At 49.7% G+C, this 16701-nt stretch overlaps 7 protein-coding genes across 7 annotated transcripts; 3 read left to right on the forward strand and 4 right to left on the reverse strand.

Moving 5' to 3' along the window:
* Positions 1–2999: 2999 nt before the first annotated feature.
* CTAM01_13966 (cytochrome P450) lies at positions 3000–4835 on the forward strand (the record flags this gene model as incomplete). Its single annotated transcript, XM_060529968.1, has 4 exons — positions 3000–3537; positions 3606–3674; positions 3728–4336; positions 4408–4835. 4 exons carry the CDS (start codon positions 3000–3002, stop codon positions 4833–4835), a joined length of 1644 nt encoding a protein of 547 aa, XP_060375470.1.
* A 469-nt stretch (positions 4836–5304) lies between these two features.
* On the forward strand, positions 5305–6913 carry CTAM01_13967 (succinate-semialdehyde dehydrogenase; the record flags this gene model as incomplete). Its single annotated transcript, XM_060529969.1, has 3 exons — positions 5305–5328; positions 5379–5854; positions 5911–6913. The coding sequence occupies 3 exons, from the start codon at positions 5305–5307 to the stop codon at positions 6911–6913; spliced, it is 1503 nt and encodes a 500-aa protein (XP_060375471.1).
* Positions 6914–7081: 168 nt separating this feature from the next.
* CTAM01_13968 (uncharacterized protein) lies at positions 7082–7441 on the reverse strand (the record flags this gene model as incomplete). Its single annotated transcript, XM_060529970.1, has 2 exons — positions 7082–7326; positions 7384–7441. 2 exons carry the CDS (start codon positions 7439–7441, stop codon positions 7082–7084), a joined length of 303 nt encoding a protein of 100 aa, XP_060375472.1.
* Positions 7442–8188: 747 nt separating this feature from the next.
* CTAM01_13969 (uncharacterized protein) lies at positions 8189–8383 on the reverse strand (the record flags this gene model as incomplete). Its single annotated transcript, XM_060529971.1, has 1 exon — positions 8189–8383. One exon carries the CDS (start codon positions 8381–8383, stop codon positions 8189–8191), a length of 195 nt encoding a protein of 64 aa, XP_060375473.1.
* Positions 8384–12909: 4526 nt separating this feature from the next.
* On the reverse strand, positions 12910–14035 carry CTAM01_13970 (uncharacterized protein; the record flags this gene model as incomplete). Its single annotated transcript, XM_060529972.1, has 3 exons — positions 12910–12975; positions 13035–13734; positions 13785–14035. The coding sequence occupies 3 exons, from the start codon at positions 14033–14035 to the stop codon at positions 12910–12912; spliced, it is 1017 nt and encodes a 338-aa protein (XP_060375474.1).
* Positions 14036–15077: 1042 nt separating this feature from the next.
* Positions 15078–15511, forward strand: CTAM01_13971 (uncharacterized protein; the record flags this gene model as incomplete). The annotated part of the gene is made up of 2 exons (XM_060529973.1): positions 15078–15131; positions 15188–15511. The coding sequence occupies 2 exons, from the start codon at positions 15078–15080 to the stop codon at positions 15509–15511; spliced, it is 378 nt and encodes a 125-aa protein (XP_060375475.1).
* Positions 15512–15961: 450 nt separating this feature from the next.
* Positions 15962–16574, reverse strand: CTAM01_13972 (uncharacterized protein; the record flags this gene model as incomplete). Its single annotated transcript, XM_060529974.1, has 2 exons — positions 15962–16130; positions 16276–16574. Coding segments are annotated over 2 exons (468 nt in total), but the record flags the coding sequence as incomplete, so codon positions are not given.
* Between the last annotated feature and the right edge of the window lie 127 nt (positions 16575–16701).

A 16701-nucleotide genomic window follows, 5' to 3' on the forward strand; every position in this document is an offset into this window, starting at 1 on the left:
TATGTGCATACCTGTAACTTGGGGTGGTTATAATAATCTTGGAATTATCGCAAAATACTTTTAGCCAGAGCCTGCACCTGGTTTTACTGCCCAACTACTTAGAGGCCTATTTTGATGCTATTACGCCATAAACTACGGCTTCCGTGACTTGACGAGCATCATGCACTCGGCTATGGAACCAGGTCATACGATACAACTCGTTTCTACTTTGAGATATCATGTACCTCTTATTAAAGAAGAAATCCCGCGTAAGAATGAGAAGAAGAGATGAACTGTACATCCAGCCAGCCAGCATGGATGTTCTCCTCTTGTCATCGGAAAGTAGGAGTTTGATCACCTGGCGCCAAGGGAGTCTTGTCTAAGAACTAAGACCCTGCTGTACGGAGTAATACCGCGTACTCAGCTGCTTGAGATGAGTTCACTGAAGAGTGGAACCGGCTTTTCGCTTCCTAGAATTAGACTTTGCTCTGATGGTACCCATCACTGACAAGGCGAGCAGTGTCTTCTGCCAAATACTTGGACCGTTGTTATGATGAGAGTTAGAGATGGAGCGTCACTTCTGAATATTCAAAGACCGATTCTGATGAGTGCTCATGTGCTTGACATCCTTACGGTCTATTATCTGTTTCAAGTTCAAGTCAATAAGCAATTGAATGTCTTGATCAGAGCAATGGGGAGCGATTCAGCAAGGATTGAGATCAATGGCACTGGAAGCAACGGCACTGAAAGTCATCATCAATTCTAGCAAAAAGGCACGGTCGTCAGTGCAATCCATGTTGCGTCTCATCGAGGGATCGAGCCTGGTTCGAAGGCGGTGGGATACTTCGTCTCATAGTTAGTGCGATTGGTTGTATGGCGGGTTTACACTTGATCACGGACTCTCTTTCATGCTCAACTGTTGCCTGCTGAATGCGACTCAAGGACACTCGAAATTTGCATCTAATGCTCGCATTGGAAGAAGGGAGGTTGGGACAATGATTCAGAGTAATCCTTCCTCAATGATTATTGGCAAGGGGTTGCTTGCTCCCTGCCCTTGCTGGGCGAGTGCAGCAGGGAATACTTGAGGCATAATCTTACAGTCAAGTTAGCGGCGCCGCAATGCGTTTACGATGCCCTACAGCATACGGGGTATGGGAACAGAAACTTAATTGTTGTTGCTCACGTATCCGTACTCTGTACACAAACCCTCCAAGGCTTCAACATGTCTATCCAGTCAACGATTCAGTGCGAACAGACAAACGATTACTCATTTGACAGCTGATATTTGTCGAAGGGTGGGTTGAATCCGCGGCGAACTCCCACCAGGTCGATCATTTACGCGCCGGTCCCAATCATTGTGGTACGAAGGCGATGAGCTCTAGGGCGAGAATTTCCTGTCATGGTTCCCTGAGGCAATGCACCTAGACTGTGGATACCTGGCGGACGCAGGCCTTTTCGCCCTTCCGCACGTCCCCTTCTGAAAATAGCGGAAGCGAGTCACTAATTTCTGCTCACGATGGACAGAAAAGGAATGTACAAGCCGCCCTAGACAATGATTGGAAGCTTAAAGATTTTACAATACAAAGTGATGAGCCCTTGAGATGGGTAGCAGTATCCGCAGTCGTAGAGGAATCGTCTCGAAAAGACTAGTAACTTTAATCTCAAGCAATGCGAAAACGAGCTATCAGTCGGATCCGGTCCGGAGTTCGGGCTGGACCGTTGACCTGGTCTTACGTTAATGCAGCTCTGTTGTGGGCTTGACCTGCGCAACGCAAAGGTTCTAGGCACTTTGTACGGGAGACAAGCTATTGCAGCGATGGGTTTCTGCCGAGTTTGTGCTCTTTCGGAGCTACGTGGTGGGTTGATGGCCAGCTTCCAGACTGCTGATTTTTCGTGACGGACCGGTCAAACGTAACGTAATTCGGGCTATGACCATTCATAGGGAAGTATGCCGAGCGCCCGGCACGCCGACCCAGCCCGGAGGAACCGCTGATTCAGCGGCGACCCGCACCGAGTTCGACAAAATCGGCTTCGTGACGAAAGGTCTGAGACACCGTAGATGGTAGTCCGTTTCCCCGCCCACGCCCGCTAATCATTTCACTGCCGCCATGACTGGCCCCTAGCTGGATGAATGCCGGCGGGAGGCTCGATGCGGCTTGGCGTAGGAGAGATCCCGTGTGGATCGTCCCTAGCCCTGCCGCACATGAGAGCGCTAGCGGACCGGATGTCATCCTGCATCGCATACTTACCTGTACCTACCTAGTTGTATCCGTGTACGAAGTACGGCTCTCTGAGCGAATCATAAGCCCCGGATTACGGGAAATCAGTTCCGTCTGAGGGAAGACGAACTGTAAATGCCAAGCTTGAGCGACAGTGTCACAAAGCCCTCGCTGATGGAGTGTTCAGCACATCATTGTCCGAACGATGAGATCTCCCACCATAAGTCTCAATTCTTGTGACATGCCTGCAAAGCGGAATTGATCTTCAAACAGCCGGGCGCTAGTATTGAGACGACGGTTGGGAAGAGTCCACAGGAGAAGAAGAACTTACCGCGGGAAGTATCTGTGCAGCGATGGACATGGAGCTGTCCAAACTTGTTGTGCTGCTCCTTCTTAACAGAGCTGAGACAATGTACGAGGTATATACTTGATCCTTTCGGTCATGGAAGATGACCAATGTATTTGCATCAAACGCATGCCACGCATCCCCGCAGCCCCAGATCTGTCGTGACCCTAGATTCGACACTTGATTTGGGTCCACGTAGGACTACGGGAGGATGCTTTTATTCCGTCCGAGCGGCGAGTGAGAGGGAAAAGGTATTCACCTCTTGTCGTTGTGCCATACTAGCTTCTCGTTGACGTCAACTCATATTCGAATGCCTGGATACGACCATGCTCAAGCTCCTATAAATACTACCACATCACCTCCCCTGACATGCTTCTGATTTACAACATCAACGCAAGAAAATCAGAGTCAATCTCATCTTGGACCTTTAGTTCTTAATGGGTAGACCGCTAGTCATGGACGGAACTGGAGCCGCAAGCTCTCTCTTGGGAGAAACGAGATACACTCTCGACGGCTCGGCCAAGCCCCTGTCTTACTTCTTCACGACCATCCTACTCATCATATTTGTTTACTCCCTCCAGGGAACAAAGCTCAATACCCCATCAATCAACCAGAAGAGAAGATTCGAACTTACGGACAGCCGCCCCAAAAGGAACTACCTCCTCAACGCGAGGAAGTTGATGCAGCAATGGTTTACCGCGAATCCAAACAAGCCCACACAGATGATCACGGATATGGGCAATACTATTGTGCTGCCTCCCTCGATGGCAAATGAAATTCGCAACCATAGTGACTTGAGCTTCACCGCGTTCTCTCAAGAGGTTAAGAAATCCGTCCCTGAATGCGAATCGTATGACAGAAGACGAAGAGATACTGACAACTCCATGGCCCAGTTCTTCCAAACGAAGTATCCTGGCTTCGATGCATTCGCAGAGGGAGGACATGACAGCATTACACTAGTCGTCATCAACAAAGACCTAACCAAGCAGCTAGGTACGGGCAATAATCTCGGATCATTCTTATCTTCACAACATTCCATGACGCTCACAATGTAATAATAGCAAAGGTTACTGAGCCTTTAGCTGAAGAGGCCTCTCTGGCCCTCCTGAAGATATTCACAGCAGAGAAAGGTACAAAGGAGCAAGACGTGCAAACAAGATAGAGATTCCCTGACTTTGACTAGAGTGGCACTCTATTCCCATGCGCGCAACACTACTCCACTTCATCGCCCGCATCTCTTCCCGCGTCTTCCTTGGCACCGAACTCTGCCGAAACGAAGCTTGGCTCGAAATTACCAAGAACTACACCCTTAATGGCTTTACTGCCGGTGACCGGCTTCGCGAATACCCTCCATTCCTCCGACCCATAGTCCACTGGTTTCTCCCCGGATGCCAGGAAGCGCGGAGACAGATCAAGGCAGCCGCCAAGATCATTCAGCCCATCATTGACGAGCGGAAGGTCCTCAAGGCCAAGGCGGTCGCCGAGGGCATACCGAAGCCTGTGTACCAAGACGCCATCGAATGGTTCGAGCAGGCTTCCAAGTCCAAAGGCACTGCGTATGACCCTGCTTTGAGCCAGCTGTTCCTGTCGACGGTCGCCATTCATACAACTACCGATCTTTTGGGCCAGGTTCTGGTTGATCTGGCAAAGCATCCCGAGATCATTGAGGAACTTCGCAAGGAGGTTCGGACTGTGCTCCAAGAGGGTGGTTGGAAGAAGACGTCTCTCTACAACATGAAGCTGCTTGACAGCGTTGTCAAAGAAAGTCAGCGCATCAAGCCCCTGCAGCTTGGTAAGTGCAAACGTCATAGCATCCGGCCTCTGTTACTTTGATGTACGGTCTAACACATCCTGTCTTTGCAGCTAGCATGCAACGTATCGCTATCAAGGATGTGACTCTTTCTGACGGAACCTTCATCCCCAAGGGAGCGAACACGGCCGTGTCTTCCCACTCTCAGTGGAATGCCGCGGTGTACCCGGAGCCGGAAAAGTGGGACGCGTACCGTTTCCTCCGGATGCGAGAGGAGCCCGGCAAGGAAAATGTGTCGCAGCTAGTAAGCACTCTGCCGGAGCACCTCGGCTTCGGCCACGGCAAACATGCTTGTCCCGGTCGCTTCTTCGCTGCCAACGAGATCAAGATCGCTCTCGTGCATCTCCTACTCCAGTACGAGTGGAAACTTCCCGTCGGGGCCGATACCTCGATCACGGACTACGGCGTCAATCCGTTGCTGAATCCCGGCTTGGAATTAGAGATTCGGAGGCGGGCGGATGAGGTTGACTTGACGTTCTGAGCAATAGAATACCCAGCATCAGTAATCAGGTGTGGTACTGTTACTTGGGAGGGAACTTGGGACTGCATAGGAGGACCTAGAGTGACTAGATGATATTACAGAGGGGGGCTTGCTATGATGTTCAATAATCGGGGGGGGTTTCACTCGTCTCGCGGCTCTCTGAATTTGCAAACGCCTCAAGATCGGCCTGACTAGTGGGTAGTTGCATGGACCTCAAAGGTTCTCGATAATTTGGAAGACATGTGTTCCGCTTAATTGGCTATGTGTCGAACAAAGACGTCATCTTGAATACTCGGCACCATTTGGAGGCACTTCTTAAGATGCGGGGTCGCGGCGGACTCGAAATTCAAGTCGGCTATATATCTCCGCACCTATATGTAGCCTGCATCAGCCGCATCCCCATCAATATCGTATAGACTAGAAATTCCATTTACATTGCAAGGAAGTTGCTGTTCCAAAAATCCAAATAATGGCTCAAGATCTGCCTTTCAAGGTATGTTTTCCAGTTTTCAAATTTGTCGCCTTCTTTGCTAACATCATTAGCTCGCCAATCCCGATCTTCTCAAGACGGATGCTTACGTCCACGGTTCCTGGGTGGAGGCATCCTCAAAAAAGAGATTTGAAATCGAGGACCCGGGAACTGGGAAAGTCTTTGCCTCAAGTCCAGACTTTGACCGTTCCGATGTCGACGCAGTGGTGAAATCATCCCATGAAGCTTTCCAGACCTTCCGCTACGAGAACCCGAGGTCTCGGGCCAAGAAGCTGTTAGAGTGGGACCGCCTCATTCGCGAGAATCGAGATGACATTGCCCAAGTTCTCACCCACGAGTCTGGCAAGCCTCTCGCAGAAGCTCAAGGCGAGCTTGACTATGCGCTGGGTTTCACGTGGTGGTTCGCTGGAGAGGCCGAGCGCATCCGAGGAAACATCTCGACGCCGTCTGCACCTAATCGGAGAGTCGTAGTCGTGAAGCAGCCAATTGGTGTAGCTGTTGCTCTGGTGCCCTGGAATTTTCCCATTGCGTGAGTACTCAATTTCAATCCATGACCGTTGAGATGCAGTCCTGACAACGTGTTAGAATGATTTTACGCAAAGCCGGCGCTGCATTGGCAGCAGGTTGCACCATGATTGCGAAGCCGTCACCGGAGACACCATTGACGTGCCTCATTCTCGCACACCTAGCCACAAAGGCAGGATTCGGGTCGGGTGTTTTCAACGTCATCACAACGTCTCTCGACAACACCCCTGAAGTAGCAGAGGCTCTTTGCAAACATCCTCTGACGAAGAAGGTCTCCTTCACGGGCTCGACCAACATTGGCAGTCTGATCGCCAAACATTGCGCCGAGGGCCTCAAGAAGCTGACCCTGGAACTCGGAGGAAACTGCCCCTTCATCATCTTCGAAGACTGCAACCAAGACCAAGCTCTGGAACAATTGCTTGCACTAAAGTGGCGTCACGCAGGCCAAGCTTGCATCACAGCCAATCGCGTCTACGTCCAAGACGGGATCTACGAGGAATTCCTGGAAAAGCTAGTCGAACGAACCAAGAAGATCAAGATGGGCCACGGAACCAAGTCGGATACGACCATGGGACCCCTGACGACACCCCGCGCCATCCCCAAAGCCCAAGCTCACGTCAAAGATGCAGTAGAGGCAGGTGCAAAGGTCGTACACGGCGGCCGAAAGGGAACCGAAGTCGGTCTTGAGGCTGGATACTTCCACGAGCCGACGATCTTGCGCGATATGAAGCAGTCTATGCTTCTTAGTCGCGAGGAGACCTTTGCACCCGTTTTGGGTGTGTACAGGTTCAAGACCGAGGACGAGGCGGTACAGTGGGCCAACGATACGAGCATGGGTCTGGCCAGTTACTTCTTCACCAAGAATATCGACCGCACATGGCGGTTGATGGAGAACTTGGATGCTGGAATGATCGGGATGAACACTGGCAACTCGTCGGCGGCCGAGTCTCCATTTGGCGGTATGAAGCAATCTGGCTACGGAAAGGAGTCTGGAAAGGACGTGGCGATTGAGGAGTACCTCGTCTCGAAGACTGTGACTATGACTCTGGAGGATCATTACTGACGAAGGAATACTGCGGGTGCTTTAAACCATTATATGTAGCGATGCCCATCCTCTTTGTACAGTATACCAATTATGTTCGGTGGGCAATAAATACAGTCGAAGTATCCAAATTTCCCAAGAAGCCCAAGGAAGGGTTCAGCTTGGCCGCCTAACCAGACGAAGCCAATGTCATGTCCGGCTTGTTCCTCCACATTGCGGATCGGCGCCTGGTACTACTTCGAAGCCAGTCGGAGCTACAAAGTTTCCGCACCTCCCATTATCGCAAACGCCTTGTTGTACGGTGTTGCCGCACGCGCGTCCATTGGCTGCGATCTGTTGTAGAGACGGCTGATTGCGTTTCGCAAAGTCGCTAAACTCGCGGGGAATCAATGTGATGGCGAGAGCTTCGCCTCGTTTGCCTCGTGGTCTCGGTGCTGATTTGTTGCTTTAGCTTGACCGAAGAGTAGTGCATCTGTTGATTTGGAGCTCACCTGCAAGAGCGCTTTCTGACACCAACAATAATACGAATGCAATGTCGGTAAAACGCATCATGCACTCGGAAGGAGGAAGACCTGGATTAATGGGTGCAAGTAAGACCTCGGAACCAGCAAATTGTATGCAACGATTGTTTGTCTTCTTCTTGGCTCAAGAAAACTAACTACGACTCCTCAAGAGTTGCGGTTTATGAGCAAAGTTGAGGTTGCACACGCAGCGACCCAAAGGGTCGTCTTGGGTAGCAATCTGGCTGATGTGTACGATTGACGTCGCCACGATACATGATACTTGTTTTATGTCGGAGCCCGTGCCGTGAGACGATGACAATTTGCGGGTCTTTCGGATCTGCGTAGTACTTGCGAGCCGTTGATCATGCAAAAAAGGTGTGAAGCCTGGTCCCAGTCTATCATCCGACAAATCTCATACAATGCTGGTTGGGGTACCCTGGGCCGCATGATGGGGTGATCTTCGGACCGTTCCTCCACAACATGCATTCTTCGATGTTCTAAGAGAATACGAAGACTGAAGTGACATTACGGAAGGACTTAAGGCTGATGATTTTATATGCGCAATACTTGTTGATGTCACATTAGGCCTTCTCGCGCAGTGTCGCGCCGTTGTAATTGGTGAGACTGAAGCCACGGCTACTAGACCTAAGTCAGATATTGCGGTTCAAGTAAGAGCACGCATAGGTATCGAGAAGAATGAGGTGTCATGTTCAAGTTTCGCAACAGCTGACTAGTAGCAAGGGCACATGGGGCAGAAGCTTTTGAAGTGACTTGGAATAGACCATATAAGCTTTTAAACATTCGGCAAATTTCCGTAGAATAAGCCTGAAAGGTGCTGCCAAAAGTCGTATCCTTCCGCCATCCCGCTGTCCAGTAAAAAGGCTGGGTCCATCATCATCGGCAGAGTATCAGCAGCATCAGTCGAACCGATCTTGGATAGATACCAGCTCCCGATTCCCGAAGAGTTTCCGGCGTAAGCTGCCACCATCCGCTGACGACTGCTCAAAATCGTGCTGCTATAGCTGGTGGCGCGAGGTATAGTACTGCATCGGTCGCTCAATATTTGAAGCGTTTCGGCCAAGTCTAAATTTGCCCTCGCTGTTTCCAGGTCCCAATCGTGGTCCTCCACACTTAGAAGTCCAGCTGCCTTAATTCTGGCTAGTGCCAGATGAAGAATTGACACGAACGTGAGAGTAGGGTATGGTTCTAGACTCAGAGACAGGAAAGCATTTAAGAGCTCCTGAGTGCTTGTGAATCAGCGCCACATGATGCGAGATCTGAAGTGGGCTGTTTTGAATCCGTAATTTCCGTTCGCATGTATGGCAGGTTCGAACAGCCGGATGCGTATGGCCATGCAATGGTCGCGCAAAAGGTCTATCGTAGGTTGTCAGCGGCATCCAAGTCACGCTTAAGACAGAAACGGGGCATACTGTTTGAACGAAGATGGGTTGGCAAGAAATCAGCGAATGATTCAAGCTCTTTCTGGACGTTGGCAATAATCATGGCATGAAGCCCAAACGGTCTACCAACCTGAGAGTCGTTCTTTTCCCCGAAAATATCATCGACTTGAGAGCAATTTTTCTTACTCTTGTTAAATGCACTAGCAAGGAGTCGGTCGGTAGCTCCTTGTCGTTTGACAGTATCTCACAGCAGTCAACAAAGTAACGTGCAAAGTCCAATCGAGAGGACCGGCCCAGGAGACTACCATGTCTAGGGACATTATCACGGTAAGCTTCAGAGAGCGGAACAATACTTGAGATACCTGGTAGATTCTTACACAGAATTGATGCAGAGGAGCCCCAACGCAGCGCGAGATCGTCTCTCAAATGCGCAGCATTCTCGACAATTGATCTGGAGGTCGACGTCGAGAGGTCGGGACGCTTCATCAGTTCCAAGTCTTCTGCTAGTACTCGGGCGAGGTGCATAAGGCTGGTATCAGAGGATGTCGCGAAGTAATGTATATCGCTCCTAAATATACAAGAATCAACATTAGTTATCAGAAATATCTCGGAAATGGTTGACTCAGTGTTTCTCACCAAGCGAAAAATACCAGCAATGATTGTAAAATCTCCAAGCTCTTCTCAAGCAGGACCACCACTCGGTGCGCGATATGTTGCCGAAACCATCTCTTGAACACTTCGGTTAGCTCGCCTTCAGGAGGCTTGCATGTCCAAATGATAGTCTCCAAAAGCAGCGGTTTGTCTCTGTATAGTTGTTGTGCATCGCAGACGGGTAACGGAACAAACGGAAATTGAGGAACCATGTCGGACATGTACAGTCGAAGACCCATGTTGGCTTCTTGCAAGATGACTCGATACCCTGGGATGATTGTCAGTATTCCTTGAAGCAACTCGACCGGATCTGCGGCTAGATTTAATGGCGAATAAGAGTCGTCTGAATCAGGCTGCGATGTCGAATGGAAATTGATCGATGGCGATGGATGGCCGTGTGAAGCCTGGCTGTTTCGAGCTGATTGCTCACGGTCACGATTCAGAAGCGACATCATGTCGTCCAACTTCCGTTCAAGCACTTTGGTATGGCTACAGAACCACAGCTCTGGTTAGTCTTGAGTACTTGTGATGATCCTCGAAGACTTCTTATGCTGAATTTCCTCTGTTCCTCTTGACTTACGGCGGCGCTTTAGAGCAGTCAAGATGGTGGCTAGAGCATCTGAACGATGACGCCAAAGGATGAGGCTGATGATGGACAGACTGCGTCCGGGGGCGAGACACCGCGCAGCAACATGTGAAGCCAAGCCGTCCAGTGGATTAGGGGCGTTGGCTATGTCCTATCACCTAGTCCTCACTAGTCTGGACCGAGATTTCGTCCAGGCTCTGCTCGATATTGGCAAGGCGGTTATTGATCACTCTGGATCACATGTAAGAGAGAAAACACATGGTTTCCTGTTCTTGTTAAATTCTCAAAACAAAAATTACAAACAATTTGGGTCCGTCCGATGGACGAATGTATTTGATAGATCTAGGCTCGCAAAATGCTCCAGTGATTGCATCTTTTCTTAGATAGTTGTGGTCTTTTGACCATGTCGCCTGTAGTCTATAACACTCTCAATCAGGCCAATGACCTTGTCCGATTTCAGTGATCATCAGATGAGGCTTTGTAGGCAGTTGCAGTCTCATTTGATGATCACCAAAATCGGGCAACGCAACTAGTTATCGAGAATGATATTCGTTTGTAGGAATTGGGATGTGACGCTCGGTATATTGTGTCGTCGGTGTACATTAGTTGTAACCCCCACTGCGCCCCCCCCCCCCCCTCCTCCACCGGATCTCATACGTTACATTACTATCAAGGTTCGTCCAGTAATGTATAAATGCTAGATGCCTCTTCAATAGGCTTATGGCCTTGCGTAGATCGATGGCAGTTCTGGCCGTTTCACGGAAACGAATGTTTGCAATACTCCCGCGCGTGTCGGAGGCAATTATCCTTTCGGGGGAATCTCTTCTTGCAGCCGCTATTTGGGCAGGCGTAGCGCTCTTCTTGTGTCGGCTTGTTGTGCTTGTGGCGGTGCTTTCGCATATCTTTGGGCAGGTCGCAGGAATGGCTGCAACTGCTGTGTTGGCATGTATATCTTTTTCGTGAATGGCACGATGATTTGACAGGTTTGTGTCTGGTATCTTCGAATGGCGAAGTTGAGTGGCCCGGCAGTAAGTCGGGTTTGTGTCCAGTACTCTCGATTGGCGAAGTTGGTAAACGCAGTGGCGTGTTGCTATTTTCCTCGAATAGCGAGGATGTTATCAAGTTCGAGAATTGCTCGAATCTAAATTCGTCGCGCTCGAAATGGTCGAGCAAAGTTGCGCTTAGACAGCCATCGACATACCCAATGAAATCGTTGTCATGGGAATCGAAAACGTCTGGCGGTCTGGGTGATGTTATACATGTGATATCCCAGGACCTTGACTGCCCCAAGCATCTAGGATGTTGTGCGTGTTGCTCCGGCGCTAGGCCAGTCGGCGGTGGCGGGTCACAATCAAAGTCGACGAGTGTTTCGGGGGAAAGGATTCCACACCAAGCTCTTCGAGGATCGATCGGTTCCCGTCAAAAGGCCGCCGTCTTTCTGACGGACGGCGGCCTCTGAGGGCAGAAATGGTAAACAAGGAGGGTAGCGCCTTTTGCAAGGCAAGAGTGACGGGGTAAAAGTGTCCTATAAAGCAAGAGAGTCTACTTTACAGAATAAAAAAAAGGTGTCTAGATTTTGACAGGCTTTGAAAGAAACGAGAGACTGTGCCTGAGGGGAAAGGTTGGTAGTTAAGTACTGTGTTGTTTGGGCGGACTCAGGATCTACAGGCAAATAAGAGTCCTGTGGCTTGCAGATGCCAAGACCATCTACCACCAATTAGACAGTATGCGGGCTGAATATCACACCGAAGACAGGACTCAAAATTCCAGCTGAAAGAGGGTATGGACCACTCAGACACAACACTGCCCTGTCATTGGTGATCTTGTTAGACACACCAACGCAGCACACGCGCGCGGGTTGAGCCGATCAGAGGCTTCGCCGAGATCCTGGTTTCCAGACAAGGCATTTGCTTCGTCGCTGAGTGACACTTGAACTTAATCCCTCATTCTCTTGAGAAACCAGTTGCAAGATCCTGAGTCGCCAACACACCGATGTAACGAAGAAAACATGGCTAGTGCATGCACTTACATAGTACTGCTAGATTTACTACAGATGATCTTGAGATCTTCGCTGGGGATGAATGAAGTTCCGAGATGCATATGATATGTGGTAGTGGGAAGCGTGACGCTAAGACTGAGTCCTCTTAACTCAAGAGGACTCACATTTGCTCGTGGAACATCTATCCGACAAAGAGAAAGAGTCCTTTTGAGTCCTCTTCAACAATGCGGACCGTTTCGAGAGTCCCTGGTATTTAAAACAGCAATTTATTTCGAGTGAGAGATATAAAGCCCAATTCAATGTCGAGAGTAGGTTGGTCAGAAGTGAACTCCCGGGCCACGATACCGTCACATCAACCTTGATACAATCTTAAGCTTCGGTCAACTCCCTAATTGAAAAAATGAATTCGAATTCGAAAGAAAGGTGAAACCAATATTCTCTACAGCAATTCCAATTGGTTGGATTTAGATACTGACGATGTACTGCGTCCAGTCAACCCCGACAAGTCGAAGGCAAGGGACCTAACCTCCCTCTGACCCTTCCCTCCACCCCTGCCTCTTTCAACGCCATTAGTCGTGCATACCCGTTTCCCGAGTCTCTTAACGAAACGATGAATCGATACTTTAGGTCTTTTGACCCATCTTGGATTCCTTTGCCTACGGATGAGGAGAAAGAGACGAAAGAAAAGAGCAAAGCGAATAGTCAAGAGAGCTGCGTTGCTCTAGTAAATGGCGGAAAGCAATGAGAGTCATCGTACTTTCGAATACACCTCTATTTGAATAGACTTCTAAAGTGCCAGTAGTTTTGTTAATATGTGAGCTACGGATTCTCAAACATTACCCTAGAGTTTCATTACATCATGTTGTTGCAAGATGCTATCATAGAGCTTCGTTCCCTCTATCCCAGATGACGCCTCTCCTGTCTCTCTTATTTATCCAAGTGTACTGTTAAAGAAGGGTTATTTAACTGCAAAAGATAAGCAAAAGTTTCTGGCGTGGCATACCTCAAAACAACACGGCTTTCCATCTCCCACCGTGACAGCGAGGAGATTTGCCTCGCTCCAAACAGGCCTGAAGCCAACCTCCTCAATCCTTTCCCACCACTCCGCAAACTGACTGATCTTGGGTCCCTTTTCCGGCACATGAATCTCAATCACCATCTGACCAACTGGAACCTCCTTGCCCTCAAGCTCACCACCTTTCGCATAGTCTCCCAAAAATGACTCCAATGTCGGAAACTCATCCCCTTCGATATCCATTTTGATCAGGTCCACGTAATCGTGCCTCAGTTTCTTCATGATGCTTTTGATTGAGAGAAACTCTGTCTTCTCCTTTTCATCGTAGTAGTCGTACTCTGCGACAGCCGTCTTGAAAAAGTGCGTCCGGTTTGGAAACGCCTCTAGTCCCTTGCCCCAACCGTCGACTGTGTCGTCGAAACCGTACATCTCAGCAGCGCTGGAGCGGTTGAGCATCTCCGCTTCGAAAGAGGAGTCATCTCCAATACCAAAGCTGTAGATGCGAATAGGTTTCTCTGAAGCTCGAGATTTAGGTTTCGCCCTTTCGTATTTACTCATTCCGCATATCCACTTGCCCCCATCGCCGAGTTTGCCGACTCGTTGGACATCCCAGGGACACGTGTAGGTTGCTGGGAACAGGTCCCAGATGGTATACCAGAAGCGGAGACTTTCATCTCTTGCTGTAAACCTAGTTGACAATCAGATATTGATACTGCGACCCGGAAACACTCTACTGACAGTATCGAGTCGTAGTCTTTGTTCACACTCATCCACTCATGTCTCTTTTGGACTGAACTCAACCACGACTTTTCTGACAATGCTGCCCGACTAAGCTCGCTTAAGTGAGTATCGCTCCGAGATAGTACCCAGGATGACCATGTTTCGTTTAGAATCGGCGTCAGGAAGTAAAGGGAAACTACCGGGATAAAGAAGGGAAGGAATCTTGGAAAAGACCATATCCCCTGGTTGACGGGCTTCAGAGCCGCCATTGTATGTGGTATCCGTGTCGATATTACAATGGTAATCGCTCTACAGGGTCAACTCAAATACAGATCTTGAATCCTGTATTGCACAACAATCACCAAGGTCCAAGGAGATAAGGCCAAGCAGTATTGCCACTCACTGCCACCGAATTACCGCGGGCTGGAAGACCATCTGGCCCAATGAACAGCCATCTGATCTTGACAACATCATCGGAATAGACTTTGACCTTCATTCTTTACTGAAACAGCGTACCTGAAACCGTCGTCGATCCGTAGTGGCCTCGTTTCTGCGAAATCTCCCCAAAATGCCCGCCACGAGTCAGTCTTCAGACGGCGACAAAACATCAGACTACGCCTCGGTTCATCTGTGTTCAACGAAAGCATTTCGTTGACTCGATTTTCAAGATGCACCAGGACGCAGTCCGGCTGAACGCTGGCACTTTGAGTTCAAGGCGGAGAGTCCAGTGTTCGGGAGATCGTCCAAGTGGGTTGATGTAATTGAGTCAGTTACGCTTGAGACATTCATTGCATGCCATGCCCCTTTTCCATGTTATGCCGAATGAATGGATTTGCCGTGAGGATTGAAGTCTCAGCCACACAGTATAACGTCAAATTGCCTCCCAATAGCTTGGAAAGCCTCCGGCGACAATTGCCATTAAACTTCACGCTATTTCGAAGAATTTACCGGCATTACGCTGTATGTTTCCACGATTATTGACCCAGTCGTAGCCAAGATCGCCTACAATGCACGGTGCCGTACGCGTTCCTTCCACCAATGCCGTTTCAGCGATACGGCGCTTTGGCACAAGAGTGAGGCTTTCTACAAACAACTTGCGCATCGTCTCTCTGCATAGACCACTCGGGGTAGGCGCCAAGAGTCAACCCTCGTGGTTTTGTTGTATTTAGCCATTACCCTACCCGGGACCCAACCAGCTAGGCCTTGAATTGTTTGGTCCGTTTGGCAATTGTCCACTCACAATCCACTCGATTCGACATCGAACTTCTAGTAGCTGCTCCTAGCAAGAACCCACTCACTCCTATCATCATCATGAAGTTCACATCGACTCTTCTTATTCTTGCTAGCGCAGGCGCTGTAGTAGCCGTAAGTTGTGATTCCAGTCTGCTCCACCAAAACTGCCTGACTAACTCTTGTTCAAGTCGCTCCCCAATGCGGGGATGCCACTCGTTGAACGCGATGAAATTGTGGGCAAGAAGGGACTGGAGGCAACCAAGACAAACCCTCGAGTGAAGAGAGCAGACGGAACTTTCAATCTGGTTCCACGACAGACACAAACGAAGCAAGCCAGAATGGACTCGGATGATGATGATGCAGGCCCCTTCAAGGAGAAACGCGCCGAAGAAGCAGTCCAAGAGAAGCGTGACGAGCTGACGCCGACGAAAACGAATCCTCGGGTGAAGAGAGCCGATGGCACTTTCAACCTCGCTCCAAGGCAGTCTATCACAGGGAAGGCGAAGGCATAGACGTGTGGCTGGGTTGTTTTGCGGGGATATAGCTCACGTAGGCAGTTTGGGAGGCAGAGGTAATACAAGCATCAAATTCTGTACGAAGTGAAAAGCATGGGTCAGGCAAGAGACAATCTTTCTCGCGGGGTAGTAATACATGGATAAGTGACGAGGCGCGAAGCGCCGTTCGGCATGGCGTTCTTCCACTTCGCATGATCGAAGGCTGGAAAGTTCGTCAGGTTCATACTTTGGAAACCCACAAGAAGCCTCCACTACGCTATTCTCACGCCAGTAGGCACCTCCGAAGCACCACGGCAAGGCTATGCAGTACCTGGCAGAGTCTACAGTAGCTCGCGGGCATAAAAGGACCTAGAACGGACGCCGCGGCGTGAAGAGCTACGCAAACTTCGGTATCTCGGTAATGTCAATGACCCAGAACTGCGAGAGCGAGGCATTTTCGAGCTTAGGTTAAATGAGATGTAGTACTGATAATGCGGGTAAGCGCGCAAGCTTTGTCGTGTTGCGTGTCACGGCATTGATGGCATGGCGTGACCCATCACAAGCCGCTTGACTGTCAATAGTTCGTACGACGCTGTGACGAGGATGAGTCTTCAGTAGACAGCCTTCCAGAAGCATTCTGGGGAAGTCAGTTCATCTGCATAACACAGTCGGGACGAGAATAGTCTGGGTTCCCTGTCTTGAAACGGATCAATCAGAGACCATGTTCCTAGCAGAACGCACGAGCCAAGAACGCCGAGCATTTCGCAAGTTTGTGCGTGTACTTTGCCCCGGAAGACCCGGCCTGACTCGCAGCAGCCTTAAATGTGGGTGTTTGAGTCTGGCGAATGATATTAGTGATGGGTAAGTCCGTTTCGGAGTAGTAAATCTGCCTCGTAAGGCTGGGGAGGGTTGGTTGAACGCCACCAATTATTTGATGATGATGTAGCGACCCTTCCGCGCGGCTATGTGTATTGTGGGTGACACAAGCGGTTCGATTTCTTGATACTGGAATGAGAGAAGGATGTTCAGAACACGGGGTCAAGAAGATATTTTCCAGCGAATTCCAGTCTCTCCGAGCGGCCTCCGATGGGCTACATCGAAACGGCCCCCAAATGGGGGCTGAGAAGCTAATCTGGTGGTTGCGATATTTGGCTGTGTGTGCCAGGCACTGTGCAAGAAAGACGTGAGGGGGTTCAGGGAAGCAGATC

The sequence above is a fragment of the Colletotrichum tamarilloi genome, assembly GCF_030869305.1.
Source record: "Colletotrichum tamarilloi strain Tom-12 chromosome Unknown Scaffold_109.1, whole genome shotgun sequence".
NCBI classification, from domain to species: domain Eukaryota; kingdom Fungi; phylum Ascomycota; class Sordariomycetes; order Glomerellales; family Glomerellaceae; genus Colletotrichum; species Colletotrichum tamarilloi.